Raw genomic sequence first — 21087 nt, 5'->3', positions numbered from 1 at the left:
GTACCTACACTGTAGGCAAGAGTTAATAAATTAAATATCAAGTGTAAAGCCTCTAAAGATGAGGGAGATCCCCGTTTTGTAATCTTACCCAAAATTGTATCTTTTTAGATTTTTGGAAAATAAATACATACTGAATATTTGTAACGTTTAATGTTCAAAATGACATGTGTCTTAATTGACAGAATGTCTTGGGCTTACTGGCTCTGGAAATGCTCTTTTTCACATGGCCCTCCCATGTCATCTCTTTTTCACATGGCCCTCCCATGTCATCTCTGCAATGCTAAGATGGCCGCTTCCATCTTACCCTGAGTTATACTGTGTTCACTTTCAACTGAAACACAGTATCAATCTAATGCCAGCCATAAAAGACTACAAGCAATCCTGTATTTGACCCCAAAAATATTTCGGCTCATTTTAATTTCGGTTTGTTTTCTTTCGCCTCTGAAACACTTTTCTCTAAGGGTACACATACAGAAGGGTAAAAGCAAGCACTTTCTTCTTATGTAAACACATAAACGAACATACATCCACACAAAGTTACCGTCCCTCCATATCTTGTTGTTATGCAGCTGACTTTCAATGGCCACAAGCCCTTTTCTTACAAAAAGTTAAGTGAAAAAAGTCTTATTGCTTTCTTCCTCCTCTGAGCCCAAACCCCTCCCACTTCCTCCTCTGAGCCCAACCCCCCCCACTTCCTCCTCTGAGCCCAAACCCCCCCACTTCCTCCTCTGAGCCCAAACCCCCCCACTTCCTCCTCTGAGCCCAAACCCCCCCACTTCCTCCTCTGAGCCCAAACCCCCCACTTCCTCCTCTGAGCCCAAACCCCCCCACTTCCTCCTCTGAGCCCAACCCCCCCCCACTTCCTCATCTGAGCCCAAACCCCCCCCCACTTCCTCCTCTGAGCCCAACCCCCCCCACTTCCTCCTCTGAGCCCAACCCCCCCCCCCACTTCCTCCTCTGAGCCCAAACCCCCCCCACTTCCTCCTCTGAGCCCAACCCCCCCCCCCCCCCACTTCCTCCTCTGAGCCCAAACCCCCCCCACTTCCTCCTCTGAGCCCAACCCCCCCCCCCCACTTCCTCCTCTGAGCCCCCCCCCCCCCCTTCCTCAGAGTCGTATCGTTCAGAATCTACATCCGGGTAGATCTGTTTTTTTTTTATAAACAGAACATCACATAGTCTTTCTTTGGGACGTCCATTCCAGAAAAAGAGATATGGATAGAATATAAACAGAACATCACATAGTCTTTCTTTGGGACGTCCATTCCAGAAAAAGAGATATGGATAGAATATAAACAGAACATCACATAGTCTTTCTTTGGGACGTCCATTCCAGAAAAAGAGATATGGATAGAATATAAACAGAACATCACATAGTCTTTCTTTGGGACGTCCATTCCAGAAAAAGAGATATGGATAGAAAAAGAGAGAGAGAGAGAGATGTAAAGGTTTGGAAGTGCATAGTCGACTATGGGGAGCCTCTCCTGCGCAGAGCTGAATGAGGTCTTTAAGATCAGAGAGAGATCGGCCGGTCGGTGTCGTTGGTTGGTAACGTTGGTTGGTAACATTGGCCGGTCTCCCGTTCAGGCAAAGCAAATGGTTCTCTGTCCAACCAGTGTCAATTTAACCTGAGGCTGACCACACCAGGCCCTACCCCTCGGTCCCACCAGTGTGCGTGCCGCAGAAGTAAGAAGAGCAGAAAAAAAACAATCCCTGGACTTTTCATCTGAATACATATTGTTCATATTTATACAGAAAGGTGCATTGTTCCAAGAGCTTCTTGCTCCGTGCAATTATGCATCTGGAAAGAAAAAACACAAAGGACACAAGGTTAGGCATTAGGTTAAGAGAAAGCGTTAAGTTGTGGTTAGGTACTTCACATAGGTCTATTGTGAAAGAAATGTCACTAAACAATTGCTGTTGGAGTTCTAGTAAGACATAGAAAGTTCATTGTTCCTTACCTCTGCATTCATACTTGAGGTCTGAGAAGTATACCATCTCTTGCGAGAAGACAAAGAGGCCTAGTCTTCCGCCTGCGTACGTCTTGTCATATATGCTCCCAGAATCAGCCATGATCTTCTTCCCCTCGTACATGACCACTCTGAAACAAAGATACAATAAGAAGATTTGTGAGATAAACTATGCTACAAACACAGCAATTATGGAAAGTATATTTTTTTTACTAGGCAAGTCAGTTAAGAACAAATTCTTATTTTCAATGACAGCCTAGGAACAGTGGGTTAACTGCCTGTTCTGGGGTAGAACGACAGATTTGTACCTTGTCAGCTCGGGGGTTTGAACTTGCAAACTTCCGGTTACTAGTCCAACGCTCTAACCACTAGGCTACGCTGCCGCCCCGTGGAAAGTCTATAAGCAGTTTGACCAATGTTCTCCAAGGAGTAAAACGTTTTAAAGTCTAGTAAGTCATGGGGTTTGTCTAGGCATTCTCAATCTCATAAATCTCCACCAGGCCAAGGCTTCAGTGTTTACCTGATGTGTCCTGTTCTTGGTCTGTGGATCAGGTGCCATCTGTAGGCTGTGAAGTCTTTCCAGCCAATGTTCTTGGGGTCGTGCCAAAGAGTCTTCACCTACAGAAGAAAGAAGAAACGTAGGGTTAAAGTTAGATGGCGTAGTCACCCTATACTCCCGAAGGTTTTTTCCTATGTGTGTGTGGGTATGTGTTCAGGCATGTAAGACGATAGGGGTTATTTCTTACCTGTCCTGGGGTGTTACCAGTGTGCCAGAGAGCGTTCCTGAGGTGCTCACCAGGTCCAGTAGTGGAGTTGACCACCTTGATGGACAGTCCTGAGTATCCCTGAGCCTTGGTGGGTTTGTTGTTCCAGTAGGTCTGTGTGATCTGCTTCCACATCACCACGTAGAACCTGGAGCTGGACTGGTAGCCGAACACAAAGCCGGCGTAGTCATCATCTCGCTCTGTGTTGATGAAGAAGGTACCACTGAAGTCCACAGAGTTGAACTCATCAAAACCTGGGAACGGGGAAACAGAGAAGATGAGAGTGAGAGGATGGTCTTTTTTAGTTAGGTTTGGGTTGTTTTGAGATGTCCCAAAGCATAGCATGTATCAATCAAGCCATCCACCAACCAGTCAACCAATTAACCAATCCATCTACTCACCCACCCACCCAACCAACCAAACCAACCAATCCACTCACCAACAGCAATGCCAGGGTCACAGTTGACGGTCTGGACCAGCTCTTTGCCCTGATGTCTGACCACCCAGTTGGGGTCGATCTGGGACGTTCCCTTGGGGTCCAGGGGAACCATCTGGAACTTCCTGAAGTCCGTTTCGCTGATGTCAAAGTTCTCCGGACACACGTCGTAGATGTCAGGCACATTGTCTTGGTCAAAGTCATCTTTGCAAGCGTCTCCTCGACCATCACCTGGAAGAGATAGAAGACTTGATAAATAACACGTCTTAGCATTAAGTAGATTAACACTGATATCATGCATGACCATGGTCATCAAGCCTGGTCTTGAAGAGCTAAAGGATGCAAAGGGTGTTTGCTATAGGCAAGAAGTAACAAAACTGATTCAAGTAACCACCTAATTGTTAAGCCAATTGATCAGTTGAAAAGGGTACTCAACTCTGAAGATTATGCTAAAGATTTCAGTCTACATTTTGCTCAAGATTTCCTCTCTTCTAGAGCCACTCACCATCGGAGTCAATCTGGTCAGGGTTGAAGGCAAGTCTGCAGTTATCTTTCTCGTCTGGGATCCCGTCATTGTCATCATCGTGGTCGCAGGCGTCTCCCTTTCCGTCTTTGTCGTGGTCGGCCTGGTTAGCGTTGGGGATGTAGGGGCAGTTGTCCAGGTTGTTCTGGTGGCCATCTTCATCGATGTCCTGGTTGCTGTCACACTTATCTCCCACACGGTCGTCATCAGAGTCAACCTGTAGAGGTAAATGGAGATTGACGTTAGCATGCTAGCATGCTAGCTATCATCTCTTCAATATCTCCTCCTCCCCTCATCTTTTCATATTGGACTCCAATCCTTTTATTTACATCTGTACCAGCTGTTCAACCAATCATCTCTTCAATATCTCCCCCTCTTCCTCCCCCACTCCTCCTCCCCTCATCTTTTCATATTGGACTCCAATCCTTTAATTTACATCTGTACCAGCTGTTCAACCAATCATCTCTTCAATATCTCCTCCTCCTCCTCCCCCACTCCTCGTTCCCCACTCCTTCTTCCCCCTCCCCCTCTACTATTCCTCCCCCTCTACTCTTCCCCCCCTCTACTCTTCTTCCCCCCTCGTCGTCCCCCACTCCTCCTTCCCCCTCCCCCTCTACTCCTTCTCCCCCTCTACTCTTCCTCCCCCACTCCTCCTACCCCTCTACTCTTTCTCCCCCACTCCTCCTCCCCCTCTACTCTTCCTCCCCACTCCTCATTCCCCACTCCTCCTTCCCCCTCCCCCTCCCCCTCCCCATCTACTCTTCCTCCCCCACTCCTCACCCCACCTCCTTTCATAATGGACTCCAATCACTCTGACCTCTTTAAACCTGTCAAGATAATTCTGGTGTCGATTTTAATCTGCTGACAATCAACCAACACTAAACACACCTCTTCTCTCCTCCTCCTCCTCCTCTCTTTTCCCTCCAGTCCTCCTTTATCCTCCCATCTCCCATCTCCCATCTGCTCTGCTAACGCCAGTAGGCCTATCTTTCCCCAGACTGAAACATGCTAGACATTCCCCTGCAGATGGGAATCACCTGTGCCTGCTGCTTGGCAGGACTACACACATTACACAGAGTTTTTACAATCTCGCACAAGGAGAGTGACGGCGGGATGGAGGGAGGAAGGGAAGGAAGGAGGAAAGAAAGGGAGCGATGGAGGGATGAAAAAATGCGGTAGGAAGGGGAGGGAGGACTGAAGGGAGGACTTGGATTTGTGTATATTCCCATTTCCCCCTAGATGAATCCCGTTGTAAGATACAGTCTAGTGGTACAGTCTAGTGGTACAGTCTAGTGATACAGTCTAGTGATACAGTCTAGTGATACAGTCTAGTGGTACAGTCTAGTGATACAGTCTAGTGATACAGTCTAGTGGTACAGTCTAGTGATACAGTCTAGTGAAACAGTCTAGTGATACAGTCTAGTGATACAGTCTAGTAAAACAGTCTAGTGATACAGTCTAGTGATACAGTCTAGTGATACAGTCTAGTGATACAGTCTAGTGAAACAGTCTAGTGATACAGTCTAGTGGTACAGTCTAGTGATACAGTCTAGTGATACAGTCTAGTGGTACAGTCTAGTGATACAGTCTAGTGAAACAGTCTAGTGATACAGTCTAGTGATACAGTCTAGTAAAACAGTCTAGTGATACAGTCTAGTGATACAGTCTAGTGATACAGTCTAGTGGTACAGTCTAGTGATACAGTCTAGTGATACAGTCTAGTGAAACAGTCTAGTGATACAGTCTAGTGATACAGTCTAGTAAAACAGTCTAGTGATACAGTCTAGTGATACAGTCTAGTGATACAGTCTAGTGATACAGTCTAGTGAAACAGTCTAGTGATACAGTCTAGTGAAACAGTCTAGTGATACAGTCTAGTGAAACAGTCTAGTGATACAGTCTAGTGATACAGTCTAGTGATACAGTCTAGTGATACAGTCTAGTGATACAGTCTAGTGAAACAGTCTAGTAATACAGTCTAGTGATACAGTCTAGTGGTACAGTCTAGTGATACAGTCTAGTGAAACAGTCTAGTAATACAGTCTAGTGATACAGTCTAGTGGTACAGTCTAGTGATACAGTCTAGTGATACAGTCTAGTGATACAGTCTAGTGATACAGTCTAGTAAAACAGTCTAGTTATACAGTCTAGTGATACAGTCTAGTGATACAGTCTAGTGATACAGTCTAGTGGTACAGTCTAGTGATACAGTCTAGTGATACAGTCTAGTGATACAGTCTAGTGATACAGTCTAGTGGTACAGTCTAGTGATACAGTCTAGTGATACAGTCTAGTGAAACAGTCTAGTGATACAGTCTAGTGATACAGTCTAGTAAAACAGTCTAGTGATACAGTCTAGTGATACAGTCTAGTGATACAGTCTAGTGAAACAGTCTAGTGATACAGTCTAGTGAAACAGTCTAGTGATACAGTCTAGTGAAACAGTCTAGTGATACAGTCTAGTGATACAGTCTAGTGATACAGTCTAGTGAAACAGTCTAGTGATACAGTCTAGTGATACAGTCTAGTGATACAGTCTAGTGAAACAGTCTAGTAATACAGTCTAGTGATACAGTTTTGTGATACAGTCTAGCGCTACTCACAGCTACCCATTACAGCTACTCATTACAGCTACTCTTTACAGCTACCCGTTACAGCTACTCATTACAGCTACTCATTACAGCTACTCATTACAGCTACCCATTACAGCTACTCATTACAGCTACTCATTACAGCTACTCATTACAGCTACTCATTACAGCTACTCATTACAGCTACCCATTACAGCTACTCATTACAGCTACCCACTACAGCTACTCATTACAGTTACTCATTACAGCTACTCATTACAGCTACTCATTACAGTTACTCATTACAGCTCTCACACAACAGTGTTCTTCTAGAATGACAGACATGCCGCACCAGACAGATGTATGCAAATTAGAGGTGTTTGTGACAGTGGCATGCATGTGTACCTGTACGCTCATGCGTTTCTGTTTGCACACGTTTGTTGTGTGTGTGTGTGTGTGTATGTGTGTGTGTGTGTGTATGTGTGTGCGTGTGCGCGTGCGTGTGTGTGTATGTGTGTGTGTGTATGTGTGTGCGTGTGCACGTGCGTGTGTGCGTGTGCGCGTGCGTGTGCGCGTGCATGTGTGTGTGCGTGTGTGTGTGTGTGCGCGTGCGTGTGTGTGTGTGTGTGTGTGTAGAATGGGTTGTGAGTGTACGTATACACACCTGGTCAGGGTTGTGTTCCAGAGGACAGTTGTCACACATGTCTCCCACACCGTCCAGGTCAGTGTCTTTCTGGTCCACGTTGTAGACGTACGGGCAGTTGTCTTTCTCATTCAGAATACCTGTTGGACCAATCGCAGTTGTTGTTATTCAGGATGAGATGAGGAAGGTGAGGGAAAACCTAGCCGTTGTTGTAATGGACTGCTTGCTTCTGTATCAGAAAGTAAGCCGTTCCTCTTTGAAGCCTTGTAGATCGATGCATTGCACTCTTTTGGTTTATTAAATCCTCTTGCACAAACTTCTGTCGTACCTTACTTCCTTATTAACATACAGATGTACGAGTTAGCAGACCCTGTTTCAGGGATGTGTAAATCTGCTTTGAGTTTTTGGTTTTTCCACCTTACTTGTCTAAACTAAATGTGGGTGAACTGGTGTCTCTAGGGCAATTCAGAAAGCTGATTGAGGACCTTTTTACTGAAGAACAGGTTTGTTCTCTATGATTGTGTTTTGTACCTCTGTTGTGTTCTACCTCTGTTGTGTTCTACCTCTGTTGTGTTCTACCTCTGTTGTGTTCTACCTCTGTTGTGTTCTACCTCTGTTGTGTTCTACCTCTGTTGTGTTCTCCGTGCTTCTACACCTGCATTGCTTGCTGTTTGGGGTTTTAGGCTGGGTTTCTGTACAGCACTTTGAGATATCAGCTGATGTACGAAGGGCTATATAAATACATTTGATTTGATTAGATTTGTTGTGCTCTTTGTAGCGAGTTGATGCCTAGATGTTCTATAGCGCCTATATTATACAGAACAGGATTCAAATAGTCTCACCATCTCCATCAATGTCCACAGAGCAGGCGTCTCCTTCCCCGTTGTTGTCTGTGTCGGTCTGGTCAGGGTTGCTGTTGTAAGGACAGTTATCACAACGATCTCCAATATCATCTCTGTCATAGTCATATTGCCTGGGGTTGTACACGAATGGACAGTTATCCTGTAGAGAGGGGAGAGAGGGAGAGAGAGAGGGAGAGAGAGAGAGAGAGAGTGAGGGAGAGAGAGAGAGAGAGAGAGAGAGAAAGAGAGAGAGAGAGAGAGAGAGAGAGAGAGAGAGAGAGAGAGAGAGAGAGAGAGAGAGAGAGAGAGAGAGAGAGAGAGAGAGGGAGAGAGAGAGGGAGAGAGAGAGAGAGGGGGAAGGAGAGAGAGAGAGAGAGAGAGGGGGAAAGGGAGAGAGAGAGGGCACAGTTCAGTTACTAGAATAATAAACCCAGTGTCCACTGCTCAGGAAAACATCTCTGACATGATATATTAACTTGCTGTGGTCTGTGTACCCTGCAGAGAGAGAGAGGGTGGATGAAAGTGAGTCTTATATTTAGGCCCCGTCCCAAATATAAGGTTAGGACTAGCATATTACACTGCGTCTCATTCAGAGTGTTACCTCAGTGTTGGAATTTGAGGTTTGGCTCTGAGGGCAAATAAACGCTTGCTTTCTGCTCAGTTGTTTTATTTCACAGCATGAATGATGAATGTAAAACCACAATCATTGCCCACTGCCAAATCTGAACACACTCACACGCACATGCACGCATGCACGCACACAGGCACGCACGCAGGCACGCACACACACACGCACGCACACGCACGCACACGCACGCACACACATACACACACATACACACACACACACACACACACACACACACACACACACACACACACACACCACACACACACACACACACACACACACACACACACACACACACACACACACACACACACATTCAGCATAACCTGAATAAATATGAATTATATTTGTCTCAGTAAGGGGTGGGGACTTTCAATTACAGACCTTCAATTACTGAATGAATGAATGAGGTAATCACTTCCTCACTTACCCTGTCGTCAGCAATACCATCATTGTCATCATCGTTGTCACAAGCGTCACCAACACCATCCTTGTCGTAGTCTTCTTGGCCTGAGTTGGGAAGGTTGGGGCAGTTGTCCTACAAAAGAAAGTGTACACCATAAGGCCAAACAGTGCACACGATGAACAGTCCTGTCGGACAGTGAACGAACCACTCGTGTGTTTTCTGTAGAACATTATTGATCTGTGTAATAGTCATTATCTGCACATTATAAGGTATGTGAGTTCTTCTCTAGTTAAATACCAAGCTGGGCCTTTTCAAGAACCTCTACATGTCAGGCCCCTGCATACCTTCTTGCAGTGGTAGGTGGCGTTCTCCACACAGACCAGGTCTTGGTTGGGCCATCCGTCCAGGTCTGTGTCCTCACCACAGATGTGTCCATTTCCAGCATAGCCAGGCTTACACTCACAGCGGTACATGGGGTCGGCAAATTGTCCCAGGTAGTTACAGCGGGCGTTCTTGTTGCAGTCGTGGCTCCCATCCAGGCAGGGGTTACGTGGTGTACACACCTGGAGGGGGAGGAAGTGAAGAATTGATCAGACGAGCCAGGAAATATCGTGGATAACCTCCCTGCCTTTGTTTAGAGGGCAACAATTGGCAGTATGATCGGGACAGAGAAAAGCATAGCTTTTTCAAGGAATCTATGATCTTGTAAATTCAAAATTCAAAATTCAAAATTCAAAATTCAAAATTCAAAATTCAAAATTCAAAATTCAAAATTCTAAATTCTAAATTCTAAATTCTAAATTCCTCATTCTAAATTCCTAATTCTAAACGTTAAATTCCTCATTCTAAATTCTAAATTCCTAATTCTAAATTCCTAATTCTAAATTCCTCATTCTAAATTCCTAATTCTAAATGTTAAATTCCTCATTCTAAATTCTAAATTCCTAATTCTAAATTTCTAATTCTAAATTCCTAATTCTAAATCAGCTGACACCAGAGGTACGGTCTAAGAGGACAATGATCACAACACTTTACCAGTACTAACCTGTTTCCTGGCGGTGGCCTCCTCCACTCCCCTGCCGAAGGGCTGAGGTCCAGAGTAGCGTGCAGGACAGGGCAGACAGTTGTAACCAGGGTCAGTGTTCTCACAGCGGTGGACTCCGTTGAACACGAAGCAAGCGTCAGGAACCTCTTTGCACTCATCAATGTCCTTGCACTTGATGCCGTCACCAGAGTAAGCAGAGGGGCATTTTCCACACCTCCATGTTCCATCAGGGAAGCTGGTGCACTTGGTCCCAGGGAAGCAAGGGTTGGACAGACAGCCATCTGAGGAGAGAGACACGAGCTTGTAAGTACTGTGTACTGACTGCTTTAAGTACTAGTGTTAAGTTATACGTGTAAAACAAAGTGTTTTATAAGCCCTAAAATCATTAAAAGCATTAAAAGTAATACTTTTAAAAGTGTTATTTTCACCTTAAAACAGTCTAAAACCTAACATTTGTGTAATCATTCACAGTACTTAAGTTTTAAGAAACATTGTATGCATCTGAAATGGCACCCTATGCCCTATATAGTGCACTACTACCCTATAGGCCCTGGTCAAAAGTAGTGCACTACTATCCTATAGGCCCTGGTCAAAAGTAGTGCACTACTATCCTATAGGTCCTGGTCAAAAGTAGTGCACTACTATCCTATAGGCCCTGGTCAAAAGTAGTGCACTACTATCCTATAGGCCCTGGTCAAAAGTAGTGCACTACTATCCTATAGGTCCTGGTCAAAAGTAGCGCACTATATAGGGAATAGGGTGCCATTTCGGACACAACCATTGTCCTGCTACTCACCGATGGGACAGGCGTTCTTGTTGCACTGCTGAGTGGCCTTGGAGTCACCCTGGCACTCCTTACCACCATATTTAGGGGCGGGGTCGTTGCAGAGACGTTTACGTGTCTGAGCTCCTCCCCCACAGGTGGCAGAGCAGGTATCCCATAGCGACCAGGGTCCCCAGTTACCGTTGACTGAAGGGGAAGTAGAGAGACAGAGGTTTCAATACAGGTGTGACTGTGGTGCTCTTCATGATGGTAGGGGGCATTTTGAAATGCCATCTTTGTTTCTGCAATAACCAACTCCTTGGTCGTTGACTTGCCAAACCAGGAACAAATACAGACTGCAATGGAGGCTAAATGACAGGGTACCACATGAAAGAGGATATTCATTTGACTGCAAATATTTCAGGGTGTGAGGTGCATGAAAAAGCCTTTGACTAAATGTCAAATGATCACAATGACATGTGACCCAGGTCTTGTTCTTAAAACCCTTGAGTAATGGTACTTACTTGGGCAGGGTGACTTGGTGCACGTCTCAGTCTGTCTTCCCTCTCCTTGGCAGTCCTTGCCTTCCAGCTGGGGTGTGGGGGAGTTACAGAGGCGGATACGGGTGATGACACCAGCCCCACAGGTGACCGAGCAGGATGACCAGGGGGACCAGTGGCTCCAGGCACCGTCCTGCTTGACTGGAGGGTCACAGGAGCAGAGGTTAGGGGTCAGGGGTCAATGTTAAATGGCGTTGTTGCTCTGTGGAGTCACAGCTGGCTGATCTGCAGCTGAAGGCTTAGATGTGGTCCATCGTTTCTGTCACCATCAATACAAGTTGGCGATAAAAGTACGTGAAACAAGTTTCTATGTGACAATTGATGAATGTGATTTGGTCGGTAGATTTGAATGTGTATAGAATACTGAACTCACAGCGTTTGTCACACTCCTGAAGGTAGCAGTCCCTGGTTTGGACCGAGGTTCCCTCGCAGTTGTTGTTGATGCGGTCGCAGGAGCGGCCTCTCTGCTGAATTCCCCGCCCACAAGACACGGAACAGTGCGTCCATTCAGACCACAGGGACCAGCCGTCCTCCGCATAGTCACTCGCTATGGAGAGAGCGAGAGATGGGAGGGAGAGGAGGAAGGGAGGAAGAGAGGGAGAGAGAGAGAGAGAAGGAGGGAGAGGAGGAAGGGAGGAAGAGAAGGAGAAAGACAGAGAAAGAGGGAGAGAAGGGAGGGAGGGAGGGAGGGAGAGGAGGAAGGGAGGAAGAGAGGGAGAGAGAGAGAGAAGGAGGGAGAGAAGGGAGGGAGAGGAGGAAGGGAGGAAGAGAGGGAGAGAGAGAGAAGGAGGGAGAGAAGGGAGGGAGAGGAGGAAGGGAGGAAGAGAGAGAGAGAGAGAGAGAGAGAGAGAGAGAGAAGGAGGGAAAGAAGGGAGGGAGAGGAGGGAGAGTAGGAAGGGAGGAAGGGAGGAAGAGAAGGAGAGAGAGAGAAGGAGGGAGAGAAGGGATGGAGAGGAGGAAGGGAGGAAGAGAGGGAGAGATAGAGGGAGTGGAGGGAGAAAGGAGAGGGAGAGAGGGAGACAATGAGCTTATTGGACTGCAGAGACCACAAGCCCCCCCCACCCCACCCTTCGCAGTAAATGAGGGTTAAAATCTCCGGTCTAATGTACGCGATTTAGCCCTGGGATGAGTGTATGTGTTTGTGTGTGCCTGTTTGTGTGTGCCTGTGTGTGTGTGTGTCGCCTGTGCATGTCTGTGTCCGTGTGTGTGTGTGTGTGCCTGTGTGTTGGTAGAGTTAAAGAGACGGCCTCCCCTGGGAGTTCAGGAGAGTTAGAGAGGCCAAAGGGAAGCTGGTAAAAATGGGAAAGTCCGTCTAAGAAGCTGAATGCACAGTGATCCCCATTGACTGCTGTTACTTGTAAAAAGGAAACCAGGGACCATGTCATAACGTTGTCCAAGGTACTGATGAGTGTGGTTGTCTGCCTTTCTTTAGGTTTTAGGGGCCACTGCGGCCCAGCCCTCTTAGGTATGTGGAAAATGTCTAGGATGCATTTGGTAAACAGAGAAATTTTCCATCCCACTTAAACCAATTTGTCCCAATTATAGCCATTACAAGCTGAAGATTAAAGATGTTTTGGGTGGATGTTTTTCGTGTCTTCATTAAACACACCGTGTAAACATTCACTGTGCAGGGTGGGAAAAGTATGTGAACCCTTGGATTTAATAACTGGCTGACCCTCCTTCGGCAGCAATAACCTCAACCAAACGTTTTCTGTGGTTGCTGATCAGACCTGCACAATGGTCAGGAGGAAATTTGGACCATTCCTCTATACAGTGTTCTGACACATAACAGCCTTTTCATACATTATTAACAAGCTAGGAGATATAAATCACCCTTAAAATGAATTTGTCTTTATTTGGCAAATAGAATCCGAGTAGATGGCAGTAAATGGAGTGCTGTTTAAATGACCTGTTTGTCTTAAAGACATTGAGGGACAACTCAGGCTATCAATGGCTTTAGAATAGAATAAACCTCTGGTTCGTAATACTGTATATAGACTTCCTTGAACGTGAGGTGAATCTTTGTTTGTGCCGGAATGTTACTTCTTGTATGGAGTTGGAGGCACACAAATAGAACCATAGAATCAGAACCAATCATTGTAATTCTAGGGTTGGAACTCACGTGTTCCACAGCGCGGGCAGCACTCTCCATCGGGCACGGTTGCGTTGGCACACGGGATCAGGGGGCAGGAGATCTTACGGCACACGGTGGCAGAGTTCTACAAAAAAGGGGCGGAGACAAAGAATCACAAGGAATCAGGACGTTAATGACATACAGTAAGTTCCCCCTTTTCTGCACCTGGACCAACTTGGGTCAGTACAATGAGAAGATCAGCGGCTGGAGCCAGAGACACCCTGTGGACCAACCAGCACCTGCCCACTGGGTCAGGGTAGTAGGAATACGGCCAAACAGTCGGTGGAGGGTTGAACTGGGCACTGACGACCCCAAAAAACTAAAAATCTATCTACCAAAAGAAGGGCATTAGTTTGCCTTGATGGACAGAACGTTCAATATATCTGTATAATGAAGCATACTAACATCCCGGCCAGTTGATTCACAGATCAAGAGAGCCCAAGAGACAAGGGGATTATGAGGAGAAAGGTGATACTGCTGGCAGAGCAGATTTGTCTGCAGCAGTTTTTATTGAATACAGTAGCACTCTGTGTCTTCCTGTCTGTGGGCCACTTGTCTGAGCTAAAGCTCTGTTTTAAATATGTTGTTAATTAGAGATGAGAAGCTGCTGAGAAGAGCTGAGAGGTAATTAGAGTTGAGGAGCTGCTGAGGAGGTAATTAGAGATGAGGAGGTAATTAGAGGTGAGGGGGGTAGTTAGAGACGAGGAGCTGCTGAGAAGAGCTGAGGAGGTAATCAGATATGAGGAGCTGCTGAGAAGAGCTGAGGAGGTAATCAGATATGAGGAGCTGCTGAGAAGAGCTGAGGAGGTAATTAGAGATGAGGAGCTGCTGAGAAGAGCTGAGGAGGTAATAAGAGATGAGGAGCTGCTGAGAAGAGCTGAGGAGGTAATCAGAGATGAGGAGCTGCTGAGAAGAGCTGAGGAGGTAATAAGAGATGAGGAGCTGCTGAGAAGACCTGTGGAGGTAATTAGAGCTGAGGAGGTAATTAGAGATGAGGTAATTAGAGATGAGGAGATGCTGAGAAGAGCTGAGGAGGTAATTAGAGACGAGGAGCTGCTGAGAAGAGCTGAGGAGGTAATTAGAGATGAGGAGATGCTGAGAAGAGCTGAGGAGGTAATTAGAGATGAGGAGCTGCTGAGAAGAGCTGAGGAGGTAATTAGAGATGAGGAGCTGCTGAGAAGTGCTGAGGAGGTAATTAGAGACGAGGGGCTGCTGAGAAGAGCTGAGGAGGTAATTAGAGACGAGAAGCTGCTGAGAAGAGCTGAGGAGGTAATTAGAGATGAGGAGGTAATTAGAGATGCAGAGGTAATTAGAGATGAGGAGGTAATCAGAGATGAGGAGCTGCTGAGAAGAGCTGAGGAGGTAATTAGAGACGAGAAGCTGCTGAGAAGAGCTGAGGAGGTAATTAGAGATGAGGAGCTGCTGAGAAGAGATGAGGAGGTAATTAGAGATGAGGAGGTAATTAGAGATGATGAGGTAATTAGAGATGAGGAGCTGCTGAGAAGAGCTGAGGAGGTAATTAGAGACGAGGAGCTGCTGAGAAGAGCTGAGGAGGTAATTAGAGACGAGAAGCTGCTGAGAAGACCTGAGGAGGTAATTAGAGATGAGGAGCTGCTGAGAAGAGCTGAGGAGGTAATTAGAGCTGAGGAGGTAATTAGAGATGAGGAGGTAATTAGAGATGAGGAGGTAATTAGAGATGAGGAGGTACCCTATTCTCTATATGGTGCGCTACTTTTGACCAGGGCCTATAGTGGGCCTGTTCAGGCTCTGTCTGTTCACTAGAGTGGTGAGCCATGCATGGTCACTTCACTACAGCACCCACTGTTGGCTTGATGCCAGCCTCTTCCTCCAACCCAATTACTGTCCAGATGACAGACAGGTTTTGAGTAGCGAGCGGGCACTTGCTGAGTGGGGATGAGTATGTGTTTGCAAGTGCCTGTCTGAGAGTGCAAACGTAGGTGCGTGCACACACACACACACACACACACACACACACACATACACACACACACACACACACTACCCCACTACCCTCCCCATCCACACAAACTCTCACGACTTTGGCCCTTACTTGACAGGTGCACTCGGTACAGTCGTCGACGGTCCACTCGGCCTTGTTCTTGTGGACGATGCCGTTGTGCAGACAGACTCCACTGTGGATCCCAACTCTGTTCATCAAAAACTTGTTCTCGTCCGTCTGAAGGAGACAGGAAGGAAGGAAGCATACACTCCGATATGAATACTGGATGAGAAAGGGTTTCAAATTCACACACTGTTTCACTCTTCAGTTGTCAATAGCCCAAGTGGTTTGAAAAAGAGAATCAGGTCTTTGAGAATTATTGTTTAGCATTAAGAAGCCTTTCAAATGAAAGCTAGTTAGAAAAGCATACCTAATTTGATTTAATTAATGAACTAACGTGCAGTTTGACAGACTAGCCAGAGTTGGTGCTGGTAGGCCAGTATGCTAAGCAAGGCCAAACAGTTTGTTGCAGACTATCATGCCACAGACAGACAGACAGACAGAGACAGACAGACAGACAGACAGACAGACAGACAGACAGACAGACAGACAGACAGACAGACAGACAGACACAGACAGACGACACAGACAGACAGACAGACAGACAGACAGACAGACAGACAGACAGACAGACAGACAGACAGACAGACAGACAGACAGACAGACAGACACAGACAGACGACACAGACAGACAGACAGACAGACAGACAGACAGACAGACAGACAGACAGACAGACAGACAGACAGACAGACAGACAGACAGACAGACAGACAGACAGACAGACAGACAGACAGACAGACAGACAGACAGACAGACAGACAGACAGACAGACAGACATCTGGTTCAGGAGTCAGGTGTGTTTCCTCACCACTTTGCGTAGCTCATTGGACAGCTCCTTCACCACCACTCCCAGCCCCTTCAATTCCTTGAACATGCCAGCCAGGTCCTCACAGGAGAACCCACAGATCATCTGCAGGTCTGGAGGGAGGGAAAACACAGAGATATATGGAGATATGTGAATTCCATGGGAAATACAGTTTCACTATCAATGTACATGAAGGCTTCCAGACTAATGTTCAACTCACTACAGCTACAGACAACTGCTGACAGTAGAATAGAATAGAATAATTTACTTTCTTCTTATGCTTCTATGCTTCTATGCTGTTCTATGTTGTTCTATTCCATACTGTTCTATTCTATGCTGTTATATTCTATGCTGCTGTTCTATTCTATGCTGTTCTATTCTATGCTGTTATATTCTATGCTGCTGTTCTATTCTATTTTATGCTGCTTTATTATATTATATGCTGTTCTATTCTATTATATGCTGTTCTTTGCTGTTCTATTCTATTATATGCTGTTATATTCTATGCTGCTATTCTATGCTGTTATATTCTATGCTGCTGTTCTATTCTATGCTGCTGTTCTATTCTATGCTGTTATATTCTATGCTGCTGTTCTATTCTATGCTGTTATATTCTATGCTGCTGTTCTATTCTATGCTGTTATATTCTATGCTGCTGTTCTATTCTATGCTGTTATATTCTATGCTGCTATTCTATGCTGTTATATTCTATGCTGCTGTTCTATTCTATGCTGTTCTATTCTATGCTGCTGTTCTATTCTATGCTGTTATATTCTATGCTGCTGTTCTATTATATGCTGTTCTTTGCTGTTCTATTCTATTATATGCTGTCATATTCTATTCTATGCTGTTCTGTTCTGTTCTATTCTGTATATGGAACCCTTTTCGGGAGAGTTTATACAAGGTTTATACAGGGTTTATACAGGGTTTATAATAATAAGCAGCAGCAGTTGTGTTTACCTTTAGTTTTGTGGCCAGTGTAGTCCGTCCTAATGGCAGGGCTGGACCCATTGATGGTGTCGTCGATAAGGACGATCTCATCAGTCAGAACAGCTGAGGGAGGGAGGGAGATGAGGGGGAGAAGGAGGGAGGGAGAGCGAAAGAGAGAGGGAGGGAGGGAGGGGATAGAAGGGAGAGGGGAGAGGGAGGGAGAGTGGAAAGAGTGGAAGCGAGGGGGGGGAGGGAGGGAGACAGGGGAAAAGGAGTGAGACAGAGTAGGGTGGGAGGAAGAGGGAGGAAGGGAGAAACAAAAAGAGAGAATGTTTAGAGCAATGTAAACTGTAATGGCAATACCCACTAGACCACAGCAGACCACAACAGACACACTGTCCCCAAGGTTCATTGGTGATATAAGGGTGGATGAGATGTAACTACACTCAGTTGAATACAGAACATTACAGCCTTATACTATCTTGGATCACAATGAAGTTAATGAGTTAATGTGCCCAGCCCTGAGGAGGCATTGAAGTGCTTGTAAACTTCAGCTTTCCCATGGCAACATAAACGTGACTTTGTTAGCAACATTCCCATGACAGATAACTCGGCTCTTAAGCAATCATAAGCATGTCTTATAGAATGCTTGGTGGCTTTAGAAGAATAACCAGTGGTGCATGGGTAAACACGCAAATATGCTTTCTGTTCATGATTAGGCTACTTACAGTTTTGACATCCCTTGTTGCGCAGAATCGCGTCCAAAGTGGTTCCAAAGACAAAGCGCACGTTTTGGAGCACCCCCTGTGAGAATCAATGGCCATTTTAGCTCGAGTATTGCAGTCACTGTCATTCGACATTTACGCAACAAATATAGGACTTTATGGATCATACAAGGGTTTCCAATATGGTGTATCGAATACATTTTATGGATGGGTCTATAGGTTTTATGCACATCATTTTTTATGAATTTAAGTGTCACACAATACTAAATTCAACACTTACTAACATCTAAAACAACTCGATCACTTATATCATCTGTATCCATTATGTGTAATGCCGTGCGTCATGTGCTCTGCGCGCTCCACTTACCATGAACCGGTCCTTCACCGCTCCCTTCCCGATCCTGAGGCGCGCTGTGGCGGGAGTCTCCTGAGTGAGGATGCTCTGGATGGGAGCGTCCAGTTCCGCCGTGTTCACCTCCTCACAGCCAACATACAGCTGCGCCCGGTCCTCCTGCACGAACAGCGTAATATTCTTCCAGTGGCCCGTCGCCAAGTCCACATCTTCTATCGAGACCACCTGTTGCTTATTAACGGTGGAGAAAACCACATCCAGGGTGTTCGCTTTTCCATTCGAGACAATCTCGAACACGGCTCCTGATCCGTCCCGCTTCTCCACGGTCAAGAGGGAGCCCCTGGTCCGCTTAAACTGCTTGAAGTTAAGCAGGAGGAGGAAGCCCCTCTCGGCGTGGATGGAATCGATGAGGTCCCTGAAGGAGCTCTCGGGGAGCTCGGGGATCAGGTCCGGGTTGAGGATCTTGTAGGCGGGACTGTATGGGTCGTCGCCCTTCACTAGGGTCACTCCGTGGTTCTTCTTGGAGACTTGGACCAGCTCGAACAGGTCGTACACGCTATTGTCGTCTCGGTTCTCTGTGGGAGGGACGTGGGAATGAGTGGGAGCAATTAGTCTTTATCTGCATGTCTTCGGCATTGATTATTTTTGTTGTGCGGAATGAAACTCTAAAGTTCTCTATGTTAATCCATGTCCAACGCAATCAATACATTAAGGGGATAAATAAAATAAAAAATATATTTAAAAAAATACGTTTTAAGTTCATGGAGTTTTAAGTTGAAGCGTTAGAAACTCCGTTAATTCTAGACAAACATACAGTATCAGACAAGCATCTCACCTGCAACTCGAACGCTCTCGCAGGTCAAAAGCATCAACAGCAGAAATATTCCTGTCAACTTCATGGTCAAACTCTGTTTTTTTCCCTATGAAAAACAGCAAATAAGGTCAACCACTTTTCACAAAAGTTCATATTTACACATAACATTTAAATATAATAATAAACAATAATCCAAACGCATATTATTATTTAGTATAATAAGACAATATTTGAAACATATGTCTTGATATAGGCTGGATTCGTTGAAAGAAAAATCGAAATATTGTTAACCCACCTGTTGAATGAAAACAGCAGAGAGAAACAGTCAAATCCAAATAGAAATGGAAATCCAATAATAATCCACAAGATAAAAACAATTTCTTGTTAATTTTTAATGGAAAGGAGTCCGATATAAGATGCAGAAAGTACGTTTCTTGTGTTGCTTTAATTGACAGGCAAAATCTTCTCTCTGGTATCTGAAGCTAAGAACCTAACTGTAAGCCAGGGGACAAAGTACTATTTAAATAGTTTCATGACATTCCTAAGAACGCGTCTCGCCCAATCAGATGGTGGAAGGGAAAAGGGATGAGCTTATGTTCTTACCTCACAGCAAGTAGAGCCGCTGGAGCGCACTGAGTCCCATTCAGAAGCGCACAAGGGGAGAGGGGAGATAGAAAAAAAAACGCGCCACATTCCAGAGGCCGAATTCCATGACCGGATCCATACCTTTATTAGACCATCATTTCCCGTTATTGGTTTACTCATCAGTTTGAAATGTTCTCGTAAAAAATAAAATAATAATAATCTTCTCTATTTTTAAACCTTTTTGCTCATGTTTGATTAAGTTTATGCTTAATTCTTACACTTGCTTATCAATAGTGGTCTCACCAAAATAGGTAACTGATTATCAGTGTTATTTTCTTATGGAGAAAGTTGGATTAATATGGAAATGCGAATCAATTCCTAGAGCGAAAATATGGTCTTATTTATTCACCAGACTGGCTTCAGGAATTTGCGAGAGGATGCTCAGTCAGTCAATTGGGGTTTTTTATTTATTCCTTGCTGCTGTTCCAAGTTTGTCCGCTAGAAGCCGTTGTGAGTTCACTAGAGAGGCGCCGAGGCCTGTGCTGCAATCATATGAATGAGAGAACGCCTGGATTTGCGATTCAATCCACACACACACAGATGTGCTGTACTATTGCCGTTTGAATATGAATTGAATGCACGTATATGAGGTTATTTTAAGATGGCGCCACCTTTTTACCAATTCATATATTACAATCATATTCCATGTGACCAGTGCTGGTGAGGTGCGACCTACATGTAGTTCAACTAGTAATTAAACTACATTTTACAGTAGCTTGGTGGTAGTTGAACTAAATTCAAATCTAAGTAGTGTTATCAGTATTTAATGATTTTTCTGCCATGTAGGGGTGGAGCTAACTACTTGAACTACACACTACTTTTTATGCAAAAAAGAATATATACGATTTATTACTTTTTCGGCATCAGACAGGCCTAATTCTCCCTTGAAATATAGTTTTTGTGTTTAATAGGCTAAATTACATTTTATATTAACATATGAGCCCAAAGTGATGTGTTTTCTAGCAATTTGTGATCATTGGCATTTCAGATGTACATATGATCATTTTTAACTACTTATTCAAAGTAACTTTAGTTCAGTAAACTATATTTTCCTTGAGGGTAGCTTTGGTGTATCTTAATGTATTCCAGTGTAGAGTAATTGGTAGCTTGGTAAACTTTTTTTCAGAGTAGCTTCCCCAAAACTGCATGTGACCTATGGCCTAAATGCATTTGTGGATGTTCTGGACATAGTAATGTATAGGATATTTGTGGTTCTGGACATAGTAATGTATAGGATCTCTGTGGTTCTGGACATAGTAATGTATAGGATCTTTGTGGTTCTGGACATAGTAATGTATAGGATCTTTGTGGTTCTGGACATAGTAATATATAGGATCTTTGTGGTTCTGGACATAGTAATGTATAGGATCTCTGTGGTTCTGGACATAGTAATATATAGGATCTCTGTGGTTCTGGACATAGTAATGTATAGGATCTTTGTGGTTCTGTAC

General features: G+C 45.0%; 1 protein-coding gene across 2 annotated transcripts; it reads right to left on the bottom strand.

The window, feature by feature from the left end:
- Window positions 1–1221: 1221 nt before the first annotated feature.
- LOC109866447 (thrombospondin-1) lies at window positions 1222–19480 on the bottom strand. 2 transcript variants are annotated; one of them, XM_031800725.1, is made up of 22 exons: window positions 19287–19480; window positions 19013–19097; window positions 18193–18752; window positions 17829–17904; window positions 17131–17223; window positions 16174–16283; window positions 15356–15481; window positions 13273–13369; window positions 11524–11697; window positions 11115–11291; window positions 10624–10797; window positions 9828–10108; window positions 9127–9345; window positions 8807–8914; window positions 7746–7905; window positions 6925–7043; window positions 3673–3907; window positions 3171–3398; window positions 2714–2985; window positions 2488–2585; window positions 1959–2098; window positions 1222–1798 (listed from the first exon to the last, which is right to left on the bottom strand). In XM_031800725.1, exons 2-22 carry the CDS (start codon window positions 19074–19076, stop codon window positions 1791–1793), a joined length of 3519 nt encoding a protein of 1172 aa, XP_031656585.1. In that variant the 5' UTR covers window positions 19077–19097; window positions 19287–19480; the 3' UTR covers window positions 1222–1790. The 2 variants fall into 2 exon arrangements, with proteins under 2 accessions (XP_031656585.1, XP_031656584.1); XM_031800724.1 differs by lacking the exon at window positions 1222–1798 and having other exon boundaries at window positions 1930–2098.
- Window positions 19481–21087: the final 1607 nt, after the last annotated feature.

The sequence above is a fragment of the Oncorhynchus kisutch genome, linkage group LG21 (genome assembly GCF_002021735.2).
Source record: "Oncorhynchus kisutch isolate 150728-3 linkage group LG21, Okis_V2, whole genome shotgun sequence".
Taxonomy (NCBI): domain Eukaryota; kingdom Metazoa; phylum Chordata; class Actinopteri; order Salmoniformes; family Salmonidae; genus Oncorhynchus; species Oncorhynchus kisutch.
Note: the sequence above shows the minus strand (reverse complement) of the source record. Positions and strands in the feature narration are given on the sequence as shown.

Bases quoted from the DNA above. Each gene is read 5' to 3' on its own strand.
- LOC109866447 (XM_031800724.1), bottom strand. From the start codon at position 19,076: ATGAAGTTGACAGGAATATTTCTGCTGTTGATGCTTTTGACCTGCGAG. The intron at 11,698-13,272 runs GTGAGTTCCAAC...CTCTCTCCATAG, and splicing joins CTGCCCGCGCTGTGGAACAC to CGAGTGACTATGCGGAGGAC. The intron at 2,586-2,713 runs GTAAGAAATAAC...TTTCTTCTGTAG, and splicing joins CTGGTAACACCCCAGGACAG to GTGAAGACTCTTTGGCACGA.